The sequence below is a fragment of the Malania oleifera genome, chromosome 7 (genome assembly GCF_029873635.1).
Source record: "Malania oleifera isolate guangnan ecotype guangnan chromosome 7, ASM2987363v1, whole genome shotgun sequence".
NCBI classification, from domain to species: Eukaryota; Viridiplantae; Streptophyta; class Magnoliopsida; order Santalales; family Ximeniaceae; genus Malania; species Malania oleifera.
Window position 1 is genome coordinate 55,056,787 of NC_080423.1, and position 23,657 is coordinate 55,080,443.

The 23,657-nt window shown below is 35.0% G+C and overlaps 1 protein-coding gene across 1 annotated transcript; it reads right to left on the reverse strand.

The window, feature by feature from the left end:
* Window positions 1-1,113: 1,113 nt before the first annotated feature.
* Window positions 1,114-10,194, reverse strand: LOC131160242 (uncharacterized). The gene is made up of 8 exons (XM_058115682.1): window positions 9,964-10,194; window positions 9,642-9,730; window positions 9,424-9,562; window positions 7,826-7,900; window positions 7,167-7,288; window positions 7,010-7,085; window positions 6,644-6,703; window positions 1,114-1,572 (listed from the first exon to the last, which is right to left on the reverse strand). The coding sequence occupies exons 1-8, from the start codon at window positions 10,093-10,095 to the stop codon at window positions 1,444-1,446; spliced, it is 822 nt and encodes a 273-aa protein (XP_057971665.1). The 5' UTR covers window positions 10,096-10,194; the 3' UTR covers window positions 1,114-1,443.
* Window positions 10,195-23,657: the final 13,463 nt, after the last annotated feature.

Here is a 23,657-nt window from a genome sequence, read left to right on the forward strand (position 1 = left end):
CACCTATCAAGCCTGCTTGATGTTTTCGTGATCCCATCACTTCATCAACAAGTTCTCTTATCTAGGCCACCTCCGCGGCCACAGTGTTGGTTGTTGCCTCAACCTGTGCTTCCAACACGCTGATCCTCTTAGCATTGTTTAGTGCCATGATCACTTACCAAAGCTTTCCAAATCCCACAACAAAGGCAATCGAATTCACATAGCAACTAAACCTTGACTCTGATACCAAGCGTCACGGTCGGACTATTTTCACACTGTTGTGAAAGGGTCATGCGGTGCTAGCTAAAGTACTTTTGTTCAACTAGCCAACCTATTGTTTACTAACATTCATTCACGAAACACTTTCATTAGCATTCAATCAAATGACAACGGAAACAGTAAACATTCATGAAAGCAGTGACAAGCAAGTAGTAAATATTGAATCTACGCAATTCATTAACACCACCTCCATTGACAATATGTGTTTAGTGAGGGAGGCAAGTAGGCTAAACACGTTGACAAAAACTAGTAAGTTTTACAATGACTGATGAACACTCACCTTCCCCTAAAAAAATTTTTATCCAATTATTATCCTAGTACTAGGTAACATCAAAATGACCGAGTCATACTACCTCATTTGACATACAAATAAACTATTAGTAGAAAATAACCCTACACCAGTATTTACATGATGGAAACCCATCCTAAGTGCACGAGACAAGCGGTCACAGGCAGACATAATGCCCTGAGCAAGCTTGGCTCATGACAGTAAGGTTTTCCATTAAGGCATTAACTACTATCAAACTGATTTTTAAGGAATAAAAAATTGAACACTCCAATAGGAGGATTCTCTTATATGAAGAAATTACAATTATATGCAATCCATCATTCACAATGTGTATTTGATTTAATTTTTCTATAATTAATTAATTCTTCATATTTTTATTTTGTTCAATCTTACATGCAATACATTTTACCTAGTGAGAATCTTCGTTTTATTGTCCAATTAATATTTATATAACATTTGAGGAAATTTAAGAAAACAAATAATATAGATCGTAAAGGACATCCGGATATATCAATGGGTTTGATCTTTAGGATCTCTTTTCGCCAAAAAAGCTTTGTACCATTGGATGGTGGTAATGAATCTACTGCATTATTACTACTAGTCATGTTATTAAAGAATAAAGAAGAATTTTAAAATAGAACAAAAAAAAAAAAACACAGAAACAAAGACGAAACAAGACTGAAGCAACATGAAGCAATTACAACACAACGGGATTCCCATTAACATCAGCAATGTGATGAGATCCGTATTTGCATATGGTTAGTAGTGTCCTGATTCGTATTTGCATGGTGAGTAGTGTGTTTTGTTCACCTAGAAAAGTGAAGAAGGAAACCGTAAATGGACGCCAACACTAAAACCAAATATTACTCCTTCCAAGTCTGTCTTCGTAACAACTGTTAAGGTCTCTTGGCCAAAGTCTTCTTGAGTCCCCTGATAATCTTCCCAAACCACATTAAGTTCATGATGGCCAGCACCGATGGCACCACAAACACCAAGAGATAACCAAAGATGTGCATCTGGATCACCTGCAAACAAGGCCCCATCCACTTGACTTTACATCATCACTAATAAATTTTCTTCAAATGGTTTGCAAAGCACATCAGAACCAAAGGAGGTAACTAAAAAACAAAAATAAAAACAAAGACATGAGACGGATGACAAGGATGATGATACCAATAAGCAAATAAAAGCAATCATATTTCGTCATTTAGAAAAAAATATTATGTTCCAATAATTCAAGGGGATGTCACAGAAGTATCAACTAATGCAAAGTACCGACAATATTGGCAGGGAGTCGATAAATTCTACTAAATTAGATGCAGTGAAGATGGGTTGAAGATGGGCAGCCAACATTTTTATGACTTAATAACCCCAAGTCAATTCTTGGTCAAGAGAAGGGTTTGAAAACCTAAAGCTGAATTGAAAGATTCTGAAACTCGAAACTGAAGTGAAAGACTGATGCAGGACCAACATCTAACTTAAATCCTCAATCCATTCTCCTAAAACTAGGCCACATCTCCTCTATGCAGAGCAGAGGTGGATCACCTTCTGCCCCTGTAGCTCGATGCCATCTGGCAATTTTAGAAAATAGACTACCATGATTAGCTGCCCTCCAAACTGAACAAAACATGGTCATTTGTAGAACAGATTGATTCAGTCTGGATGATCTGGTTTGGTTTGGTTTGGTCTGCTTGAACCAGATGGGTTCAGTTAAAGTGAATCTGTTTCAATGTTGCTACTTCACTTCATTTCAATCCTGAGCAGATCTGGCAGCAGGATGGCGTCACAGTGATTGGAAGAAATCTATGGTGGCAGAACTTTTAGGAAATTGCAGTGGAGTGAAGTGCTGTGAAGTCACTTGCGACAAGCGCTTGGAGACAGCACTATGGCTCAGTCACAATGGAGATTCTGATAAGAATGAACTCCATCACTTCCATTTGGTTTTCTAATGGATCACAGGACTGAACTTGGATTCAACTTGGATTTGGAAGGTAATCAGGCAAGGTTTAAAGTTTGATTGAGGCTGTATAACCTTCACTTCAAAGTTCTGATTCGAGAAGAAGAGGATGCTGCAATGAACACAAGGACTTCGAATAATCTGGATTTCAGGTTAGAAGCAATAAGCCGATATCCCAATCTTGGTCAGATTAGGGTTTTGCAATATTAGTGTCATTGATGGATCAAGTAGAGATGGAGAAGGCAGAGGTGGCAGTGCAAGGTGATTTAAGTTAAAATCACAAACCTTAGTGACAGCCATGGTAACTTGACTTGAAATCACAAACCCCATCAAATAATAACACTAACAGCCATGTTTGACTCTGATACCATATGATGGAGGACATATATTCAACAACTTAAATTTTCATTCCTATCTCCTAAAACTAATACACGAGGGGGCCTATTTATAGGCATAATGCTCGGAAGATCAGCAAACTGATTTAAGAAAGATAAATGAACTAAACTATTAGCTTCCTAAATAAACTATAATAACTTGTAAACCTAAACACTAGCTCCATAAATAACAATGCCCTAAATTCTTGCTTCCTGAATTATAATTTCCTATAATGTGAGGGTATGACCCTAATAAAAAATATCTTAGATAAAATAAAGGAAAATATAATAAAAATTAGGAAGGTAAATTAGATTTTGTTTTCATGCTGCATCAAAGACTTATCTCAGTTACATCAGTTCAGATATTGTGTTCAGCAGAAATATTCCTAAGCATGCTTTCATTCAATGCTTGCAGTGCAGGATAAGCTTAATTCTTTTTAAGTTGTTAAAAGATTAAAAGCCTGTCTCTCTATGTTCTCTGTGGTAGTCCAAAGCAAGATGGGCCAAATCTCTCTTGAATGCAGGTTTTCTGGTCAAATTTTGAAATTTATTTAGCTCCTCTTCGAATGCAAGCTGTTTGGTCAAATTTTTTAAAATTGTTATTTGATAATATTTCATTAAAAAAAAATAAAAAATAAAAATAAAAGTAGCAGATGGGATGAGGAGCTCAGATGGTTGATTCAAAACAGAACTGGAGCCTCCTTTCAGAAATTTCGAGGTAGAAATTGCATGTGAATGGAGAGCTGAAGCAATTGAAGTGATTAATGTCATCCCACCCATGTAAAGAGCCTTCTTTTTCCAACCCCCAAACAGGCTTTCAGCTTGTCAATAAAAAATTTGAAGCTTGCTGCAGCAGGCTTGCAGGGAAAAAAGGGAGGCCAAAACAGAACCATCATCAAGATCCTTTAGATCAGCCAGAACACTTGATTTCTGCCTCAGGCACCAATCACAATTTTTTGCTAACAGAACACCTGATTCCTCCCAGTTCATCACCCAACTCCATAAGGGAAGAAATTGAGGCAGTCTTTATAGCTTCAACCTCAGGAGGAGAGGCTCTGCAGTCATCAAATTTACTGTGAAAAAAAAAAAAAATTTGCTAATGGCTATGCTGCAGAAGCAATTTTAATTCCATGAAAACCCCTTGAATCCTCCTCTCAGAAGAATTTGGAGTTCACAGCCAGAATGGAAAAGAGGGGGGGGGGGGGGGGGGGGGGGGGGGGAGGGAGAGAGAGAGAGAGAGAGAGAGAGTTTCTGCTCCTCCACAAGACTTGAAGAAATCCTGCAACTGACCATTGAAGAGAACATAGAAGGTGGTGTATTGATGCATTAATGAATCCAACTAAAGAATTTTTCATTGAAACTGAACCAGCAAAGAACTTTAATGAAAACACTACTCCATCCAATCAAAAGATTAATACATATCAGCCATGTGTCCTCTCTCATTCTTCTTGGATTTAATTGAACATGTTCTCACATATTAAGGCCTGGACATGAATTGTCATAGGGTTGGCCAATCCTCAGCAGTTCAGGCAATGAAAATCACATTAGAGTGAGGCGCATGATAGAGCCTGCCTCCTTGGCCACAAGATCAATGCCCAGGTTTCTGCAACTCTGAATGATTTCCTCGGAGCCTCCACTTCTGTCTCAGAAACCACAGAGATCATTGAGGATGATTTCCGTCTTGAATTCAACCAGCATTCATCTATCAGAGCTTTGGAAGTGTCTATCACCTTCTTCCACAACTCGATCTTTGATCTAATTTCTACTCCCATTTCAGTTTGGTACAAAGTATCTATCTTGTTTGATTGGTCTAAGGGCAGGTAATGAGCCTACAGACTACCCATTTAAATTTTCTTTTTAAGAGGCCCAAAATATTCTTTATCAGCATCCCATTGCCTTCCAAGATATTCCCATAAATCCCATCCAGCCCAAAATATTCTTTATCAGCATTCCATTGCCTTCCAAGATATTCCCGTAAATCCCATCCACCATCCTAGGTGCCCATTGGTAAGAACTGCACATATCTCTAATGCAAATTAATTGCCCCATGCATAGCCTTGAAGGTTTGAAATGTATCTTTTACATTTATTCAATCCACATGCCTTACAGCTCATATTCCCATTGATGGAGCATGTCAATCTGCTCCCTCTCTTAGGATGTAAGCTTTTACACATCATGCAAATCCTGCTTCATTTCCAGATGTGTCAACTTGTTATCACTCAGCAATAATGGTTGGTTTTTACACCCCTGGATTGCATGCTACTGTCCTTCCAGCTGGAACATCACAAACCACCAGATCAGCTGGTCTGGTTTCAGGCTCCATCACTATAGATGGTGAACTTGCTTTTCTTGCACAGAAAAAGGGCTCATCAACACGGTCCATACTTGGGTTTTTGTTGAACTGAGGCCTCTTCTCCAATATTCCAAGCTCAAATATACAGCTTATCCATTCATGCTACAATCTTCCAGTCATAGCAACAGTTTGAGAGCTTTTTGCATTCGAACTTCACCCACAGCCTTTCTAATATTGCCTCTGGAAGTGAAACCTAGTGGACGGTTGTTGACCACTTCAACATCAACTCTCAAGCGGAGATACTTCTTCCATACAACTTTACCTTGACATTTTGAACATCCACTGTAAGTTTTCAAAATCAGTAGACAATCTAGAATCCATTCTCTTTAGAGACATTTAAATAGCAAAGCATGGACTTGGACCGAAAAGCGGGGCATGGTGAAAGAGACTGCATTCAATGTAGCTTTTAATTCCCACTGCTTGAGGATCAATATGTGATTCATTGCAGATCATGGTGATCCATTAACAATCCTATTGAGATCACCTTCATCCAAAAACTTGAAAATGAGGATATTGAGTCCACATCCACTATAGATACTTCACTTTTAAGATTCACATCTTCAAAGAATAGATTTTCCAACTTCTCCATTATGACATTTATCTGAGATTATGGCAGCAGTACTCAGCAGTGGTGGAGAGATTTCCACTGGTGGATAAGGAAAGCATCAGGTTTGGCTCTTCAATCTTTAAGGAAATGAAATAGTTCACACAATAGAAATGGTTTGTAAGAGAGGACTGTTGAGCAAAGAAGACTTTCCAATGAGAGGATCAGACAGGAGGAAGATGGAGGAAAAGTCTGGTAGAAAGGAGAAGACTAGGGAGGAGCCCTACTAAGAGGACACAAAAACCCTAAACAAGAGAAAATAAACCTTAGCAAGAGTAAAGGAGAGAACCTTCTACCAAGAAATCACCTTTTCGGCTCTCATTATTCCCTTTTTGCTGCAGTTGATAATGTTGCCAGAGATGCCAACAGTAGGTTACTATGCCTCAACAAGATGAAGGATTACTTGTTTAACTGAAAAATATGTACCAAGTGAGGACTAGCCCCTTGTATTTTATATTATTCCTCTCTGATCATTGATTTCTCATTTCCTTTTTTTAAGGAAAAAAAAAGTTACGCATACTAAAACTCCATTTAGCTGGCAAGGAGGTGGGGGAAAAGGGGGGGAAAAAACTTGCAAGTTATTGGAAACAGGAAATAATATTTCCTCCTTTTTTTTTTTGCCCTCCTTTGCTGTGAATAAGTAGCACAATTATTGAATGAAGAGAGCATAACATGGAGGAACTTCTCAAAACTTATGATGAATTCTTCACATGCAATGAAGTGCCCTTGTCAAAGTTCATGTAACACACTATTTTATTCCCAAATGTCGACGGCCTAAGAAATTAAATCACCTGCATGTTGCAATTACCTGATCATAGTGTAAATAGACGTGGTAAAACATGTACATGAACAGCAGAATTCTTGCAACCTGCAATCCACAATTATTGCAGCAAGCATGTCACATGAAAATTATGACAATTTTAAAAGTACAAAATAAACATGCCAAGTCTGGCACTCAAATCAAACCGAAAAAAATTAAACCAGCTTACTTAAGAAAACAAAATTGAATCAGCTTATTTGGAAAAGAATTTGAGCCAGCTTACTTAATGTATGATATGTTGGACTATAATATGTGACTCAAACATTTTGTGCCATATTGCACCATCTTGAGTTACAAGAGTGCCCATTTGATTATCCCTTTTTTGTATGGACCTAACAAAAGGAATCTACTCACCAGCCAAGCAAAAAATATCACAACACCATTAATGAGATAAGCACTGGACCGCTTTAAACCAGCCATATCAAGATACCTTCATCATCCAAAAAAGATATATCAAGGTCAACTTATCAAAATCAAAATTAGATTAGAGATTAATTAGTCCAACATTTACCATCGGATATTTATCTCTGGTGTTGTCACCTCAGAGATAAGGACCATAAATGTGTAAAGCTGTCCTTCCCCAGAAAACAAAGCATATGCTACTGCAGTTGCAGATAGCGAGTGATGGATAACCTGAAATTCAATGCTAACATGATGTGAATTAAAGTGACATGCCTTTGCATGGCTACATAGTACATCTTTCCCTATTAATGTTTTTTCATTTATTATTATTATAACATCATGTTTTCAACTGTGTTTAAAAAAACAGCTGTAAATTTTAGATGTTCTCACATTTCAAAACCTGTATCTATCCTCACTTTTGATTTAACAAGACTATATTCAATTTAGATTTTTGTAAAACATATGACATGGATTTCATTAGGGTTGAATACCTTTTCTGTAACTGTACATAGAATTCAAGGCCTAGTTTATATGTTTAATCTTCTTTCAATTTAAAGCCATATTTGAAAAGAAAATCAAGTTCAATTGTATACTACATGAGAATTTGAACAGGTATACATAATATGTGCACGATGGAATTCATGAGTTAATCTAATTCTAAACATCACGGTAGATGCATAATTTGAATCTTCTGTATTATGAGCATGCATGGTGCACCGGAGGAAATCTTATGCTCTAAAATTTGACATCTTTGGAGAATACACTTACATACTCTAATCCGCCTAAAGAAGGATATAGCCAACAAATCATGCCAAGGTCCGCAAGAAAATATCCAACAGAAACCTGTCAAGAATTATCGAAAATTTGTCACAGGAAATATTATTACAATACATGAACCAAAGTGGATAAAGTACGTCTGTTCCAACAAATTTGCAAAGTCAAATAAAGAAACAGCTCACAACAGTCAACATGTTTTAGCAATAAAGAGGGAACACATCCGCTCTAGTAGCCGATAACAGTTATTTTGGGCTCTATACAAAGAAACAGCACACCCACCATCAGGGGTGTACAAAAATTATCGAAAAATTGAAAACCGGACCGAAACTGGACCAAAATCACAAGCGGTTTGATTTTTTGGTATTCGGCTTTGGTCTTAGAAAATGTAAATTTTCGGTTTCGGTTTCAGTTTCCAAAATATAACCGAACCAAAAAAACCGATTTAAATTTAAATTATATATATAAATTAATATAATTACTTAATTAGTATGTTAATAAATGATTGGTCCATTTAATATTTAGAAATTCCAATGCCCAATAGATTCTCAACAACCCTTGTGAAAAACAATTGTTGAATATTTAGAAAATCGGTTAAAAACCGAAAAAACCGTAACCGAACCACCGAATGTTCGGTTCTCTAGGGGATAATAAATTCGGTTCGGTTTCATTTTCGGCTTAGGAATACTAAAAATCGCAAGGTTCAGTTCGGTTTGGCCCATAACTGAACCTTAATAAACCGATTACACCCCCCTACCCACCATTTACCATAAAAGCAAGAAGAACAAAAAAAAAGCGAAAGGAATTATCAATGTCAACTTTGAATGAGCACTAAAGGAAAGTGCAATATGAGAACCACGGTTACTGCAGCCTCATATACACGGACATCCATGTGCCTAGGTGTTACCAATCAAGCAAATACAGTAGATGTATGTTGGCACAGCCAATCTTGAATGTAACTGACTGAACCAAAAATATTTCCAAGACAAACGAATATAAAAATGATACTTCGTATAATTTCTCCTTTTCTTTTGGGCAGGGATAGAGAATATTAATAAGCCTCTTTTTCCTATCAAAACCATCACCCAGAAGGAATATATAAATGTTAATTTTGTGACTCTCTCTGTGGCAGGAAGGGGGGGAAGGCGCTTGAGAGCAGATATGTTCCATCTGTCTAATACTTGCATTCATTATCTTGGAGCTACTCCTATTGGTTATTCTTGAGGAAAACAAATTCAATTACATTTCTTTCAACAACAGATGCAAATAGTGAAACAAGGACTACCTTGATATTCAGCACATTGACAACATTGATAGACTGTCTCAAATGCTTATTCTTGAGGAAAACAAATTCAATTACATTTCTTTCAACAACAGAAGCAAATAGTGAAACAAGGACTACCTTGATATTCAGCACATTGATAACATTGATAGACTGTCTCAAATGCTTAAACTTTTAATGTGTTTGAAGCCACCTGCGTTATAATAATCTAAAAGTGTTTTTGGCAAGAAAAATTTATGCTGCTACTGCCACTAAATATTTTGGTAATAATAGGCAAAAGGAAAAGAAGAGGAGAAAAAGAAACACCAACCCCTAAGGTAAAAGCAGAGAGTGGTGAGCTTCGAAATGTGACAAAGCCAGCCAGCCAGTGATCAGAATACAGATCTGACCAGAACACAAAGTATAACGATGTAGCAGATATAAAGATGGCATGAACAGTAGAGATGCCACTGCAAAAGTAATTAAGGATGTCAGAATCAATTGCAATAGATAATAACAGACGCAGAAAAGATAGACATATGAACTCACCGATTATTCCACTCAATTCGTTGAATTTTGGTAAGGCTGGAATAACTTTTAAAGTAAAATGTACTGATTAACTGGGTAAGATCATAGACCTGCAAGTGGGAAATTTTTCAAAAACAAGTCAATATAAAATAATTTTTTAAACAGAACGTGTTTTTCTTTTCCCCCCCTCTTTTCCACAAAACCAGAACAAAGATGCTCAACTGTAAGAACTACATTCACTTTTATAAAGCATTTAAAGTAAAATTGAATAAACATGTCCCTAGAGACAACATGCACAAGAATTTTAAAGTAAGCATCAAGAGGAGGAATGATTGAAACTTACAATTTTGCAAATGAATATGCCAGCAAAGATTGAAGTATATGGAATTAATGAATCTGCAAGTAAGTAGTTCTTTACAAGGGTCCTAGCCTGATTTTGGTAAGACTTGATAGCCATAACTGTCCCTCTCGACATTGCAATCAAGATGCAATCTCAGGCCATGTATTCAATTAAAGAACATCTTTTTATTGCTTTTTTTTCTTTGACTATTTGTTTCTTTCTTCATTTTCCCATTGTCTCTGTTCTTCAACAAATAAGAAAATGTAGTTAGAATCAGAGGTAAAGGATAACATAACATCTATAACATGACAATTTATCCATTGCAATTATTCTCCCCCCAGCATCCTGAAAACTAAATCTAGCATGACAAGCACCTACTACAAACTCTGCACCTAAAAAAAAGCAGGAAAAGTATGAAGACATGACCAAGTAGCACATTGCCAATATAAACAGTGTACAAAAACATCTCCTAAGAAACATCCACAAAAGAAGAAGAAATCAGATTGTAAAATTTTTTTAAGTGTATAGCTGGGAAATGCGCTAATAATTATGGGTGCATAACTACTCGATCTTAAATACATGATCTCTAAACAACACTTTGTCCAAAAAAATATTAATTATTCATGGACCATGCACATGTTGCTAATCCATGGGATTGAATGGTTTTTATAGATAAAGGCGGTCTTTTCTAATTAAAAGATAGTTCACAGTTTTTAGTGTAACCTTTAAAACTGTAGGAGGGGCATCTGTAAGATAATATTTGTAAGATTGTGCGAGGAGAGAGGAATAAACTTAGAATTACAATCCAAATCATAGCAGGTACCTAAGTTCTTAGAAATTCCAATTATATACAACTGCAATCTCTTGGTGTTAAAGAGCTGATGAAGTGGACTTGATGGAATTAAGAAGACAAAAGCTAATTAAAATAGGAACTTCACCCCTACAAAGATTTGCCATGCTCCTTCGAAACAATATAGAAAACACCCCTAACAGATTCAGTTTGCTACTAATAATGAGTTTGCATTGTCTTGCAAACATATAAACAAAATTCGCTCAAATTTCGAAGCAAAATTACATACAAACACACAGCATGAGATCAATAAATAATCACATGCAATGAGGCCAAAAAAATGACAAAAAGATTTATAAGAAAAAAAAAAAAAAGCCGGCAAACATCAAAACCAGATAGAAAGGCTCACCAGGAGCTGAAAAAACCAGACGCTGTTGACACAGACAGTCGTAAGAAAACCCACCAAATGCAGATGGGTATTTTGAGAAATGGAAAGCGAGGATCAAAACCCCACACAACAGACCGCCGACAGCAACCAAAAGCTTCAATTGATCAGTGGGAACTATGACTTGAACGTCCGCCAAATCAATGAATGCTGGGATCGGATTAAGAAGAACAGGGACAAAACGAAGGTGGGGTTGGGTTCGATCGAGGGATGATGATACGTGTGGCTTTTGTTTTGTTTTGTTTTCGTTTCTGAGCTAATTGGCAGGGTTCGGGTGGTTTGCGTTATACGCTACGTCTATCCGTTTGCAAAACAGTTTGGGATCGGAAGGGACAATGGGAAAACGTGATTCGTGAACTTTAGGGGAACGTAGCAGCGGGTAGGATTAGGAAGAGGTTTCAGATGGGAGGCTGAAGCGTCCGGCTTCTTGATGGACATTTTACCATATAAATTGTGAGAATTATTTCTATCTCTTCTATTTTTTCACTCTTCAGAAAAGAGACAAGAATACAAGTTTTGGAGGATTGCATCTATGCTATTATATTAAAATTTTAAATAATATCTTATTGCTCATTTTACTTCAAATTTATCATCTTGACTTTTAAGATTTCAATATTTATAAAATATTTTTTATGATTGCATTAGTTTTAAAACATCCAATGTTGTCTATACTTTTTTCAAATTTATCATCTTAAATTTTAAGATTGTAATATTTATAAAAAAGAATTATATTTGTATTAGCTGAAAATTCAAAAGCCGTATTTCTATAGGCTATTATAACATTTAAATAAGAAAACAAGTATACGAATAAATTATAACTCTAACCACATTTAGAGCAGATTCTCTCTCTCTCTCTCTCTCTCTCCCTCTCTCTCATGCTCACAACCATACAACCACACATTAGGCAGTTTATTACATTATTTTATGAGAGAACACATTCATAATAGGAATTTCATACTAGAATATGTGAATATTGAAAATTAGTTGACTAATATTTTTACTAAAGTACTATTAGAAGAAAGATTCATAAAAATTTGTGAAGATCTTGAAATGTGTTATATTAATTAAAGATTTCTTTTTTTTAGGAAATGAGATGAATGAAAAGGCAAGCATAAATGGTTATTAGGAGAAGTTATTTTCAAGATTTATTGTGTGCTCATATTCCTTTTGTTAGTGCTAAATAATAAATCTTTGCTTTCCACTACAAAAAAGAAGACTTTTAGTGACGGTTAAAACCGTCACTATAAATTATTAGTGACGACGTAGTGACGCTTACGGATTAGTGAGTACATCGGCCATCTCAACTCACTATTTGTGATGATTTTAGAAACCGTCACTAATAATTGTATATTAGTGATGGAGTTAGATCGTCACTAAAAGTGTAATATTATCACTATAACTGACACTATTTTTGAGATGAAAATCGTCACTAAAGACATACACTATTAGCGATGGTCTCGAAATAGTTACTATTGTTCATTTTTAGCGACGGTTCGCAACCTTCATTATTGTCCTACTGTTAGGGACGATTCGCAACCGTCAGCATTGCCCTACTTTTAGTGACGATTAGCAATCGTCATTGAGATTTAAGGTGCACTCCCAAGAGGGGGGTGAATTGGGTATTTAAAATTTTCTTTGCGAAATTTTAATTTAGTTTAGCCCTTTTATTTTTGTATTACCACAATCACACAATCACAATCTAAACAACGACCATACTATACCAATTAGGAATCCTAGATATGAATATGAATATGAATGCTTCAATAATTAAGCAATATTCATAATCAGTATTTCATCAGTTATCAATGATAATCTCAAGATACAAGTTCAGTAATCAATCTTGTGTATCTTACAACTTTTGTCTCAACAAAATACACACTTGTTTTACCTCGGTTGTATATTCAAAAACTCAGTAATCAAGGTTTGTCTGATTTTTCAATCTAACAACACAATCAATATAGTTCCTTGATTCAAATACAACCGAAATCAATATTCAGCAAATCCCAATATCCAGCAACTTCTCAATAATTAAGTAAACATACAAGCGGTTTATAGTCTTGCAAGAATGTAAAAAGTCAAGGGAAGAAGAGTTGAACATAGGATTTTTTACAAGGTTTGGCCAGCAGCCTACGTCCTTGCCTCAAGCAACTTGTTGTGAGGATTCCCTATCCACTTCGTTACCAAGTGAAGTAAGCCACTCTCTGTTCAAGGTGGAGAGCCCTCTCTAACGAGAACAAACCCTCTTGCTAGGCAACGTTTCAAATACCCTAAACTGTAAAAAACAATCACAAATATACAAACTTTGTTCATACAATGAAAGACTCTCAAAAGAGTAGATTTGCACAAGTTAGAATCAATATACTTATCAAAATCAATATAGAAGTTGAAGCTCAAAATTATATCACCAGTGTTCTGATTATCAAGTGAGAAATTTGAAAGATTGAATAAGAATTTCGTATGAAAATAAGCAAGAACACAACAACACTTTCAGAATAGCTTTTAATAGTATATCTCAAAATTTTAATTGTATGTATATTGTGACTTACCCTAATGTGCGAAAATAATACATATATATAGTGTGTTAGGGTTTCTTACCATTTTCCCCAAGTTTTCTCTGAGTTTGGAAATCAAGAAATCAAATTTGGAAACAATTTCAGCTCTGTTAAAAGTTTAAAACATAGGTGTTATTCGACTGGACGCGAGGGGTCAGTTGCCCGAGCTCTTTTAAAAATAGCGCATTCTGAAAGTCAGTACTAGGTCAGTCAACTGGGTCCAATAGGTCAATCGCTTGTTCCTATACAGTTTATCTATTAACAAAACCAGTAGCGTATCAGTTACCTGATGATTAACCATTAGTCACCTGACCACTTGGCTACTTAATGTGTTTCAAAGTTTGGTTCCAAAATTTAAATGTTTAACTTGGAAAACTTATTTGAGACTTATGAAAATATTTTCCACATATAAAAATATAGGTCTCTAAGTCAATGATTTATCCTAGGAGTTTTAATCAACAATATTGAAATTTGAAGTACTTACATGAGACTTTTACATGATGAATCTATCTAAGCTCCTAAGTCCTCATGTGATGAAGCTTCTAATATCCTTCTGAGCTTTTATAAAATCTTCAATAATCTTCATATCCCTCATGACTTGAAACTTTATGTTCATCATGGCTTATGGCTTTAAGTATAAACTTCATTCAAGTTCTTTAAACATATCCACTTGATTTTATAAAAACCTTTAAGCCCTGAAACTTAACTCAAACAACCATGTTAAGTAACTGTTGGAATTGGTGTATTCCCAAGAGGGGGGTGAATTGGAATGTTAAAACTTTTCCTAGGTTAAGTTCAAATCCACAAGCAGTATACCTAGGGTCTATCTAAGTATTTCCCAATATCACAAATGTTCTACTGAGCATATATTTAAACATATAAAGCAAACTCAATATATAAATCAATCAGAGCAATAAATAATAACACACATGCGCAGTAAATAAAGTGCGAAAATTAAAGAGTATGCACAAGATATGTTATTGAGGTTTGACCAATACTGCCTATATCCCCGCCTCAAGCTGATAAGCAAGAGGGTTCCACTAATGCTCACTTGCGGGTGGAGCAACACCGATTACAATATCTTACCAGGATGGTGCACCTAGTTCTCCTAACTGGGTCTGAACCAATCCGATACTCACCTAACCGAGTCTGAGCAATTCGGGACTATTCACAGCGCTAGTCTCCCTCTTCCGACCACCCGTTGGGAATAAAACAGATAATCAAATAAAATATTGCGTACAACCAGATGCTTTTTACACTAAGTAGAAATGTACCACAATAAGCACAATGTAATCAATGCACTCATAAATGATAGAGATTTATGCTCAAGTGAGATTAGGTTTAATCAGTATATCAACTCACAACATTATGTGTATCTATATGTATATGTGTGAGTAAGTGAGACGTTTGATTCAAGATAATATATTCTCAATATGAATAGTCAAAGATGTTGGCCTTACAAAGCTTAAAATCTTATTTTGATGATAACAAATGAGATGAACTTAACATATTTGGTTAAGTGATGATATTTCAGGACTCAAATATATGACTACAAGGTCAAAAGCTCATAAGGATCAATGAAAGCTTATACTCCAAAGAAAGATGATCAAATGAAGCTTAAAAGGCATGGATTCAAAGATGATCTAATAAAACTTGAAGATCATGAGAGTATGAATGAGAACTTGCTAAATTATAATAAAGCTTGAAGACAAGATGGAGCCAAAGAAAGACAAGCATAAAGACTTAAGTGCTTAGAATGTCAAAAGTCCTAAGAAGTCTTTATGTAAGTACTTCATATTTGAATATCTTATGAAATATTTTTGAAGCTCTTTAGGGGTTATTCATTGAATTAGAGACCTTATTTTAAACCTCAAAAAATATTTTATAAGTTAACAAAGCAAGAGAGCAAAAATGTTTTTTGAAAATAAAACGAAAAATTTGAAAAGTGACTGCCCAGACGACTGAGGTATACCTTCAGAAGACTGAAGAGGCACTTTAGAAGATTGAAGATTTCATTCAACCTACTGAAGAATTTCTTCAAAATATTAAAGAATTAGTTTAGTCTACTGAAAATTTTTTTGAAGGAAATCAAAAGAGGCAGTAGACCCTCAGAAGGCTGAACCCTCAGTTCAGTCATCTAATCTGGGACTTCAGAAGACTGAACCTTTAGTTTAGTTGTCTAACCCTGTGTCTAGTTCATAATTTTCAGTGTGTTAAGGAACATCAGAAGACTGAACCCGATAGTTCAGTCGTCTGAATACTGTTAACGGTTAGAAATTTTAAATGTTTTAAATTTCAAATAAATGTTTCTTGTGCCCCAAATTTTCTAAAAACTTGGAAAATACTCCAAGTAATCTTAGGCAACACGAAATTACTTTTCTAAGCCTATAAATATATGGTTTTGCAAATCAAATCAAATCAAGAATTGAAAAATCTGCTGAAAGCCATATTGTTATCAAAGCTCTCTCTTGCTCACTCATTCAAAATCTAAATTGCTGAATTTATGGAGTGCTGATCATCACACTACTAAGTTCTAAGTTGCTAATTCTCAATCTAGAAGGAACTTGGTGAATTCTTATTTGAGCTTCAATCTTATTTCAGTTTGATATTTAAATATTGAAGTATCAAGTGTTTGAATTTGTACTAATATGCTCTATGTGAGAGTGTTATTGTACACAGAGGTTACCTATTATTATTTTTAGTTTCTTTGACGATTCCAAGTTATTTGGATCACTGACCAAGTGTGGGGTATCACTTGGAGAGGTGCAGCTCTAGCCTATTGAAGGAGTGACCGAGTGTGGGGTATCACTTGGAGAGGCATTGCTCTAGCCTACTTAAGGAGTGTCTAAGTGTGGGGTATCACTTGTAAAAGGTTTGTTCTGTCGGGAAAGGAATGGTATAGTGGAATCCTTTGGTGGTATTGGCCAAAGGCGAGGACATAGGCTGGGGATAAGCCGAAACGTGGCGTCACTCTCTTCCCTAGTCTCTTTACTTTTCAGCATATATAAATTGTTGTGTGTGAATGCAAAGTGCATGTAGTTGAAGTTAAGAACTGAGAATAACAAGACTCCTAATAAAAGAAAGTACTTTTTTATTAAACGTTTGCGGAAACCTAAAAAGAGAGTACGTTTTTTAATCGTTTGCGAATTTTTTTTTAAAAGAGTGCAAACAATTACATTTAATACAGGGCTACAATAAAAAACTGAAAGTACTAAAAAACAACATACTTCACTTGGTATCTTTGGTTGTTCAATTTAAAGTTGTTGATTGATTGTTTAAGTTTTGATTACTTATGTTAAGTATTGATTTGTGGATTGAATAAGTAAATAAAACTTTGTTGTATGATTGTTAAATCAACAAGGGGTTAAAAATTATTAAAGAATTAAAAGAAAATTTTAAAACCTAATTCACCCCCTCTTGGGACTACACCTCAACTTTCAACTGGTATTAGAGTGGGGTTATAGCAAATCTTAATCAGTAGCTATATAAAGATCTAGATGGCACATATAGGAGTAGCTCCCTTTGGAGAGGGTCAATCCTCAACTAGGCCTCCCATCTTTTGTGGTATAAACTACACATTTTGGAAACAACGTATGTGAATTTATCTTCAAAAAATGGATTGGAAAGCTTGGAAGATTATCACACATGGTGACTTAATTCCTGCAAAACTTGTAGATGGAAAAGAAGTACCCAAAGAAGAAAAAGACATGACTGACAATGACCATAAGATGTTACAAATAAACTCAAGTGCTATGAATGCATTATATTGTGCTCTTGATATAAATGAATTCAATAGGGTCATGACATATAAATCAGCCAACGAAATTTGTGATAAACTAGAAGTAACTTATAAAGGTACTATAGATGTTAGAGATAGTAGAATTGACATGCTCACAAGCGAATATGAGGCTTTCAAGATGAACCCGGATGAAACTATCACTAATGTATACACTAGATTCACACACATAATAAATTCTTTAAATGCATTAGGAAAAAAATATTCAACTTATAAAATAATCCGGAATATCCTTAGAGGATTTCCTCCAATATGGGAACCTAAAGTTACAGCAATTACGGAAGGAAGAAATCTCAAAAATACATCCCTAGATGAACTCATAGGATCCCTTCTCACATATGAGATGTCTATGAATGAAAGAAGTGGAAAAACTAAAGCTCAAGAATCAATTGTTTTTAAAGCTTCAAAAGAAAACTCTAGTGATGAAGATGAAGAAGAGATTAATGAAAATGAAATAACCTTCATATCCAAGAAACTTGCCAAAATCCTTAGAAGGAAAAACAAATTTACAAGAAAAATCTAGAATTCAAAATCAGATGAAGAAGAAGAAAAATAAATCAATAAAAAAAAAAACAAAAGCTGAACCTTCAACATACTATAATTGTAAGAAAATTGGACATATAAAATCAGATTGTCCACAGCTTAAGAAAGATTCGAAAAAGAAAAAGAAAAAGACAATGAAATCCACTACTTGGGATAATATGAGTACAAGTAGTTCCAATAATAAATCAAGTGACCAAGAGGTTACTTTCTATATGACATGGGATGATGATTAAGAACAAAGTTCCTCATCCAAATATTTTAATAGTTCTTGTGATGATTCAGTGGAAGAATTCAATGATGAGAGTATGCCCTCTTATGAAGAACTTCAAAATGATCTATTCAAGATGCATAAAATTCTAGTTAATGTGACTAAACGGTACACATCATTGAAAAATAAGAATGAAGGTATAATGAAAGAGTTGGAATCTCTAAAACTTGTTGAAAGAGAAAAAGACTTAAAAATCAAGAAATTAGAAAGCAAGAATGAGAAGGTAATAAAAGAACTAGAAGTTCTAGAGTCCAAAACTTCCATGAATAATGAAAAAGACATATATTGCTGAACTAGAAAATAAAATTACCAAGATGTCTCAAAATCAAGTAAAGGTGCAAGAAAAGGGCAAAAATATACAAAATTTAGAAATCTATGATCTTAAGAGACAAATTGAAGATCAAGTTAAAATAATCTACAACTTCACTAAAGGAAAAGAAAATTTTGATTAAATGATTGTTGTACAAAGAATGTCTTTTAAATAAAGAAGGCATAGGGTACAATGGAGTTGAAAATACAAAGAAAAATAACCTCTATATGGGGTACTTTACAAAAGCCTCCAAAGATTATGCTAGCACCTCCTCAAATGTCTACACTCGCACCACATGTTTTCTATGTAAGAAAAAGGAGGCATATTAAGTTCGAATGTCCATTAAAAATGAAAGATGTAAAAATTAAAAAAGTTTGGAAAATAAAAGAAACATCACTTGTTAAACCATCTGGATGAAAGATTAGTTCATAAACCTTAGATTTTAGGTATAGGGATTCTTTTATTAAGAATTGAGAAAGCTAAATTTGTATTAAAATGAAATGAGTTAGTGATGACTCAATAGCCTATAGAGTTTAAATTAGCTAATCCTAAAAGAGATAAAGTGATAATTATAATTGTGCTATGATAATAGACATGCTTAACTCATAAAAGATAAAAATAGATTTGTCTACCTTAAAATTTTGATGCCTAATCTAAAAGTCTATATTAACTATATCATGCTGAATATTTCAGTTATAGCTAAAGGAATGAAAAAAACATAACCTTAGATGAACAATTATAATTAAAACTTTTTTATGAGCACAACATATGATATTATTTACACATACTTGAGATTTAAAAGATCAATCACTAACAAAGCTCATAAGTGAACATTATGAAATACAACTGATTAAAGTATTGAAGGTGAAATGAACTTGTTTTATGCTCATAGCATATGACTGACTCATAAAGAAAACTCTCCTTGATCAAATCTATGGAAAATCATTTCATAATACAAATATATTAGGCATGTTGAAATAGTGGATAAGGATGAGTTTCCGAGCTTATTAATGCTTATCATATTGAAACAAATGAAAATAATATTGTTGGCCACAATCAATGTATGAATTGTCCAAGACTTATTTGTTTTGAGCTTGCAATAGAATACATATGCTTATTGATAACCTTCTTTATTAATGTCAAAAAGGGGGAAGAGAGAGTTGAATTGAAAAATTGATATCTATGAACATAAATTGATATCCATATAAGCAGTTTATGATATGATATTACTATTGGTATCTATGAAATATATTGGTATCCATGAGTATGTTAATTGATACTTGAGCATGACAACTTATTTTTTATATTCAGAAGCAAGATATGAAATATGATATTGTTATGATATTGGTATTATTCTTGAAATAGGTATCCATGAGCACTTACATGAAATAAAATTATATTTGATGCATGGCATGATAAATTTAAAAGCACAATTGGTGACTTCAGTCTAAACCTATTGAATATAAAATACATTTCTTTCAAGGGAAGTTAGACTTGATAAATAATGATATCATGATTTATGGAAATCATTGAAAAATTATGATATACAATTTATTACCTTAGTATTTATACGTTTTTCTTGATATTGTACTTTTTTATTGATGTCAAAAAGGGGAGAAATTTTAGGCATTAATTGAGCATGATATCTTGAATTATTTGATCTTGATATATGAACATGATATTGAAATTATTATTGAAATTGATCTTGATATTGCAAACTTTGTTAAATTGATGCTTATAGTAAAGGGGAGTCTTTTTAAGACTTACTTAAGTTTTTACTCCTTGTTTGTCATTATAAAAAAGGGGGAGATTGTTGGCCTTACAAGACTCAAAATCTTATTTTGATGATAACAAACAAGAGGAACTTGACATATTTGGTTAAGTGATGATATTTTGGGACTCAAATATATGACTACAAGGTCAAAAGCTCACAAGGATCAATGAAAGCTTATATGTAACGGCTTGAAGAATAATAGTACCTAAATAATAAAGAGGGAGGTAAATGGAAACAGAAATAGAAGGAGGCAGCAGACTTCATTGACGACATTGCACTTTGGGATGTAATGACCCAAGAAAATCTATCAAGACCTCGTCAACGAAGACAAGTTTTGTCGACGAGAAGATATCGAGAGGCTGTTTTTCTCAACTCTGAAATTCGTCAACGAGGAGATGGAGTTCATCGACGAACCTTCTTTGTGACCTCATCGATGAGATGACGTGACTCGTCGACGAAGGCCAATGTATAAATAGTGTTAAACTCGGATTTTAAGCAGAATTTTCAGCAAAAAACTTTACTTTCTCTCTCCTCTTCAGTTTCTTTCCCTTCTCTCTTTGATTTCGGCCCCATTAGTCACCAGATCGACGATCTGAGGCCACCACGACTCTCCTAGGGAAGTTCTCTTCAAGTTTGCCAGAGCGGATCGTCGGTGGGACGAAGTTGGATTTCATCCCAAATTCAGGGTAAGGTCTTTTAAGCAAAATTTGGCTTTCCAGAAGTTGTAGAAAATGTAGTAGACGTAAAAATAGTAATATTTTGTTCTAAGATATATGGTTTTCAGGGTGTTGAGTAGAACACCTTGCGGGTGTAAGACCCGTCATAATAGGGGATTTTTAGTAAGAATCAGGTAAGTGAAATATGCTATGCTAGGCAGTTTTAGAATGATTTTCAGTATGAAATGTATATTTTTACTAGGTTATTATTCACAGAAGAACTTTATACAGTTTATTAATTATAAATAACATATTTTAAATTACTGTGTGGCTTGAAAATATAGATATAGTAGAGAAATATGCTTTATAGTATTTTTCAGAATTATGTTTTACAGAATATACAGACAGTGGATATGTTTTATAGTAATTACAAAATACCATGATTATATAGTTTACAGTACCATGACATACAATTTTACAGTTCATTTCAGAAATACAGTTGATACAGATACAGTTTATCACGACGTCATGGTTAATACAGTTATTACAAAATCATGGTAAAACAAATAGTTATATATAGAAATATATTATATAATATCAGACCCTGATGGACCATACAGATACAGTTTACAGAGCACGGTACCGTTGCTATATACAGAATAAAGTGCAGCCACCTATTTAGATAATACGTGGTAAGTAGGTCGATCACATGCTCACGTGTGGACAGACTCCCCATCAGATATGGGTTGAGGAGGGTTGATCAGACTGATGAAGTATAGTGGTTTATGCTGGTCGACCAGCCAGAAAAGATCCTGCATACGGACCGCACAACCCTATCATGAGGGTTTAAATCATGACATACAATTATTCATCCAAGGAAGTTTTCAGTTATTATAGTTTCACAAAAACATAGAATATATGTATATATATATATTAAAAATATTATGTATAGAAACCTAAAATACAGATATGTTAAGCAACATGGGAAAGGTGGTGGTTATCTTATTTGTACTATATTTACAGATTCAGTTATACATGATTATATAGAAACAAATCTTCTTAGTAGTATAACTCATTTGCCACACACTAGCAATAGCATATTTCGTCTTTTTGAGCGTCGTCTCATCCCATTACTTTAACATTTTTTAGGTGATCTAGGTAGGCGAGCATATCAGGCTCACAGATAGAGGGGCTTCAGTACTACCTTGTCAGTAGAGTGAGTATTTTTGGGAGTATTTATGTATAGCCCTAGCCCATTTGAGGGTATATTGGGAAACAATCATATATGTATATTTTGGGGAACATTTTAGCACTCTAGTATTGTATATTTTCTTGATTGTGTTTATATGAATTTCGCCTCTCGCTGCTTAGGTTGATGGTTGGGTTTAATCTAGTAGGTATCAGAGCATTATAAATTTTATAGTATAAAAAAAACTAGAAAATAAATAGCAGGTCATTACAGCTATGATCATTGAGAGTGGTATGTAGAGGGGTATAGCGACTTAGAGTCAGAGGAAGTGGCTTGCGCCTCAGGGCTTTCAGGCTGGCTTCAGTAGGGTTACATGGAGAGGAGGTCGCGATAGGGGAGATCAGAGGCAGATGGTAGGACCTCATGAGAATCAGGGTGCGCCGATTTTCCCGGTATGTCAAACGTGCGAGAAACGTCATTTGGGGGAGTGCTGGGCAGGGAGAGATGTGTGCTATCGCTGTGGGATACTCGACCACATGATACATGCATGCCTAGGTCTACCAAACCAAGTCCCAGCTCCCAGGCCCTATCGGGGAGGATATCAGGCGCCTCGTGGAGGACAGCAGAGGAATATAGCCCCAATGAGGGTTTACGCATCGATGCCGGGTGATGCTGAGGCTGCCACAGATGTGGTGACAGGTACTTTTACTGTTTTATCACATTTCGTTATTGTTATTGATTCGGGTGCTACACATTCAATTGTCTCTGCATCCTAGGTTAAATTATCCGGAAGTGAGACCCAATTATTAGATATGGAATTGTCAGTAGCTACACCGTCAGGGTCATTGATACGGTGTCAGAGAGTGCTCAGAGGTTATCCTATAGAAAGTCAGGGGAAAGTGCTCTAACAGATCTGATTGTGTTTGAGATGTGTGGGTTTGATGTAATATTGGGTATGGATTGGTTGGCAACTAATCACACCAGTATTGATTGTCATCAGAAAGAAATAGTTTTTAGATCCCCAGGTGAGAAAGAATTTAGGTTTACTGGTTCATGTGTATGCGCTCCGTCGCAATTGGTATCCGCTATACAGGAAAGCCGACTACTCCAGGACGGAAGTTGAGGTTTGTGGCTTTTGTAAAGGAAGCATTAGAGAATGAATCAAATCTTGACAGTACCTCGGTCGTGCGAAAATTTCCAGATGTTTTTCTAGAGGAGCTACCAAAGTTGCCTCTCAAACGCGAGGTGGATTTTCCTATAGATTTTCCTCTAGGGACAGCGCCGATCTCTAAGGTTCCTTATCGTATGGCTCCAGCTAAATTAGGAGAATTGAAGAATCAGTTGCAAGACTTGTTGAATAGGGAATTTATACGA

What these genes read in the sequence shown, in the direction of transcription:
- LOC131160242 (XM_058115682.1), bottom strand. Translation starts at nt 10,095, where the DNA reads ATGTCGAGAGGGACAGTTATGGCTATCAAGTCTTACCAAAATCAGGCT. An exon ending in GCATATTCATTTGCAAAATT is followed by an intron (nt 9,731 to 9,963) that starts GTAAGTTTCAAT and finishes TCCCACTTGCAG; the next exon opens with GTCTATGATCTTACCCAGTT. An exon ending in TCTATTTACACTATGATCAG is followed by an intron (nt 1,573 to 6,643) that starts GTAATTGCAACA and finishes CCTTGTTTGCAG; the next exon opens with GTGATCCAGATGCACATCTT.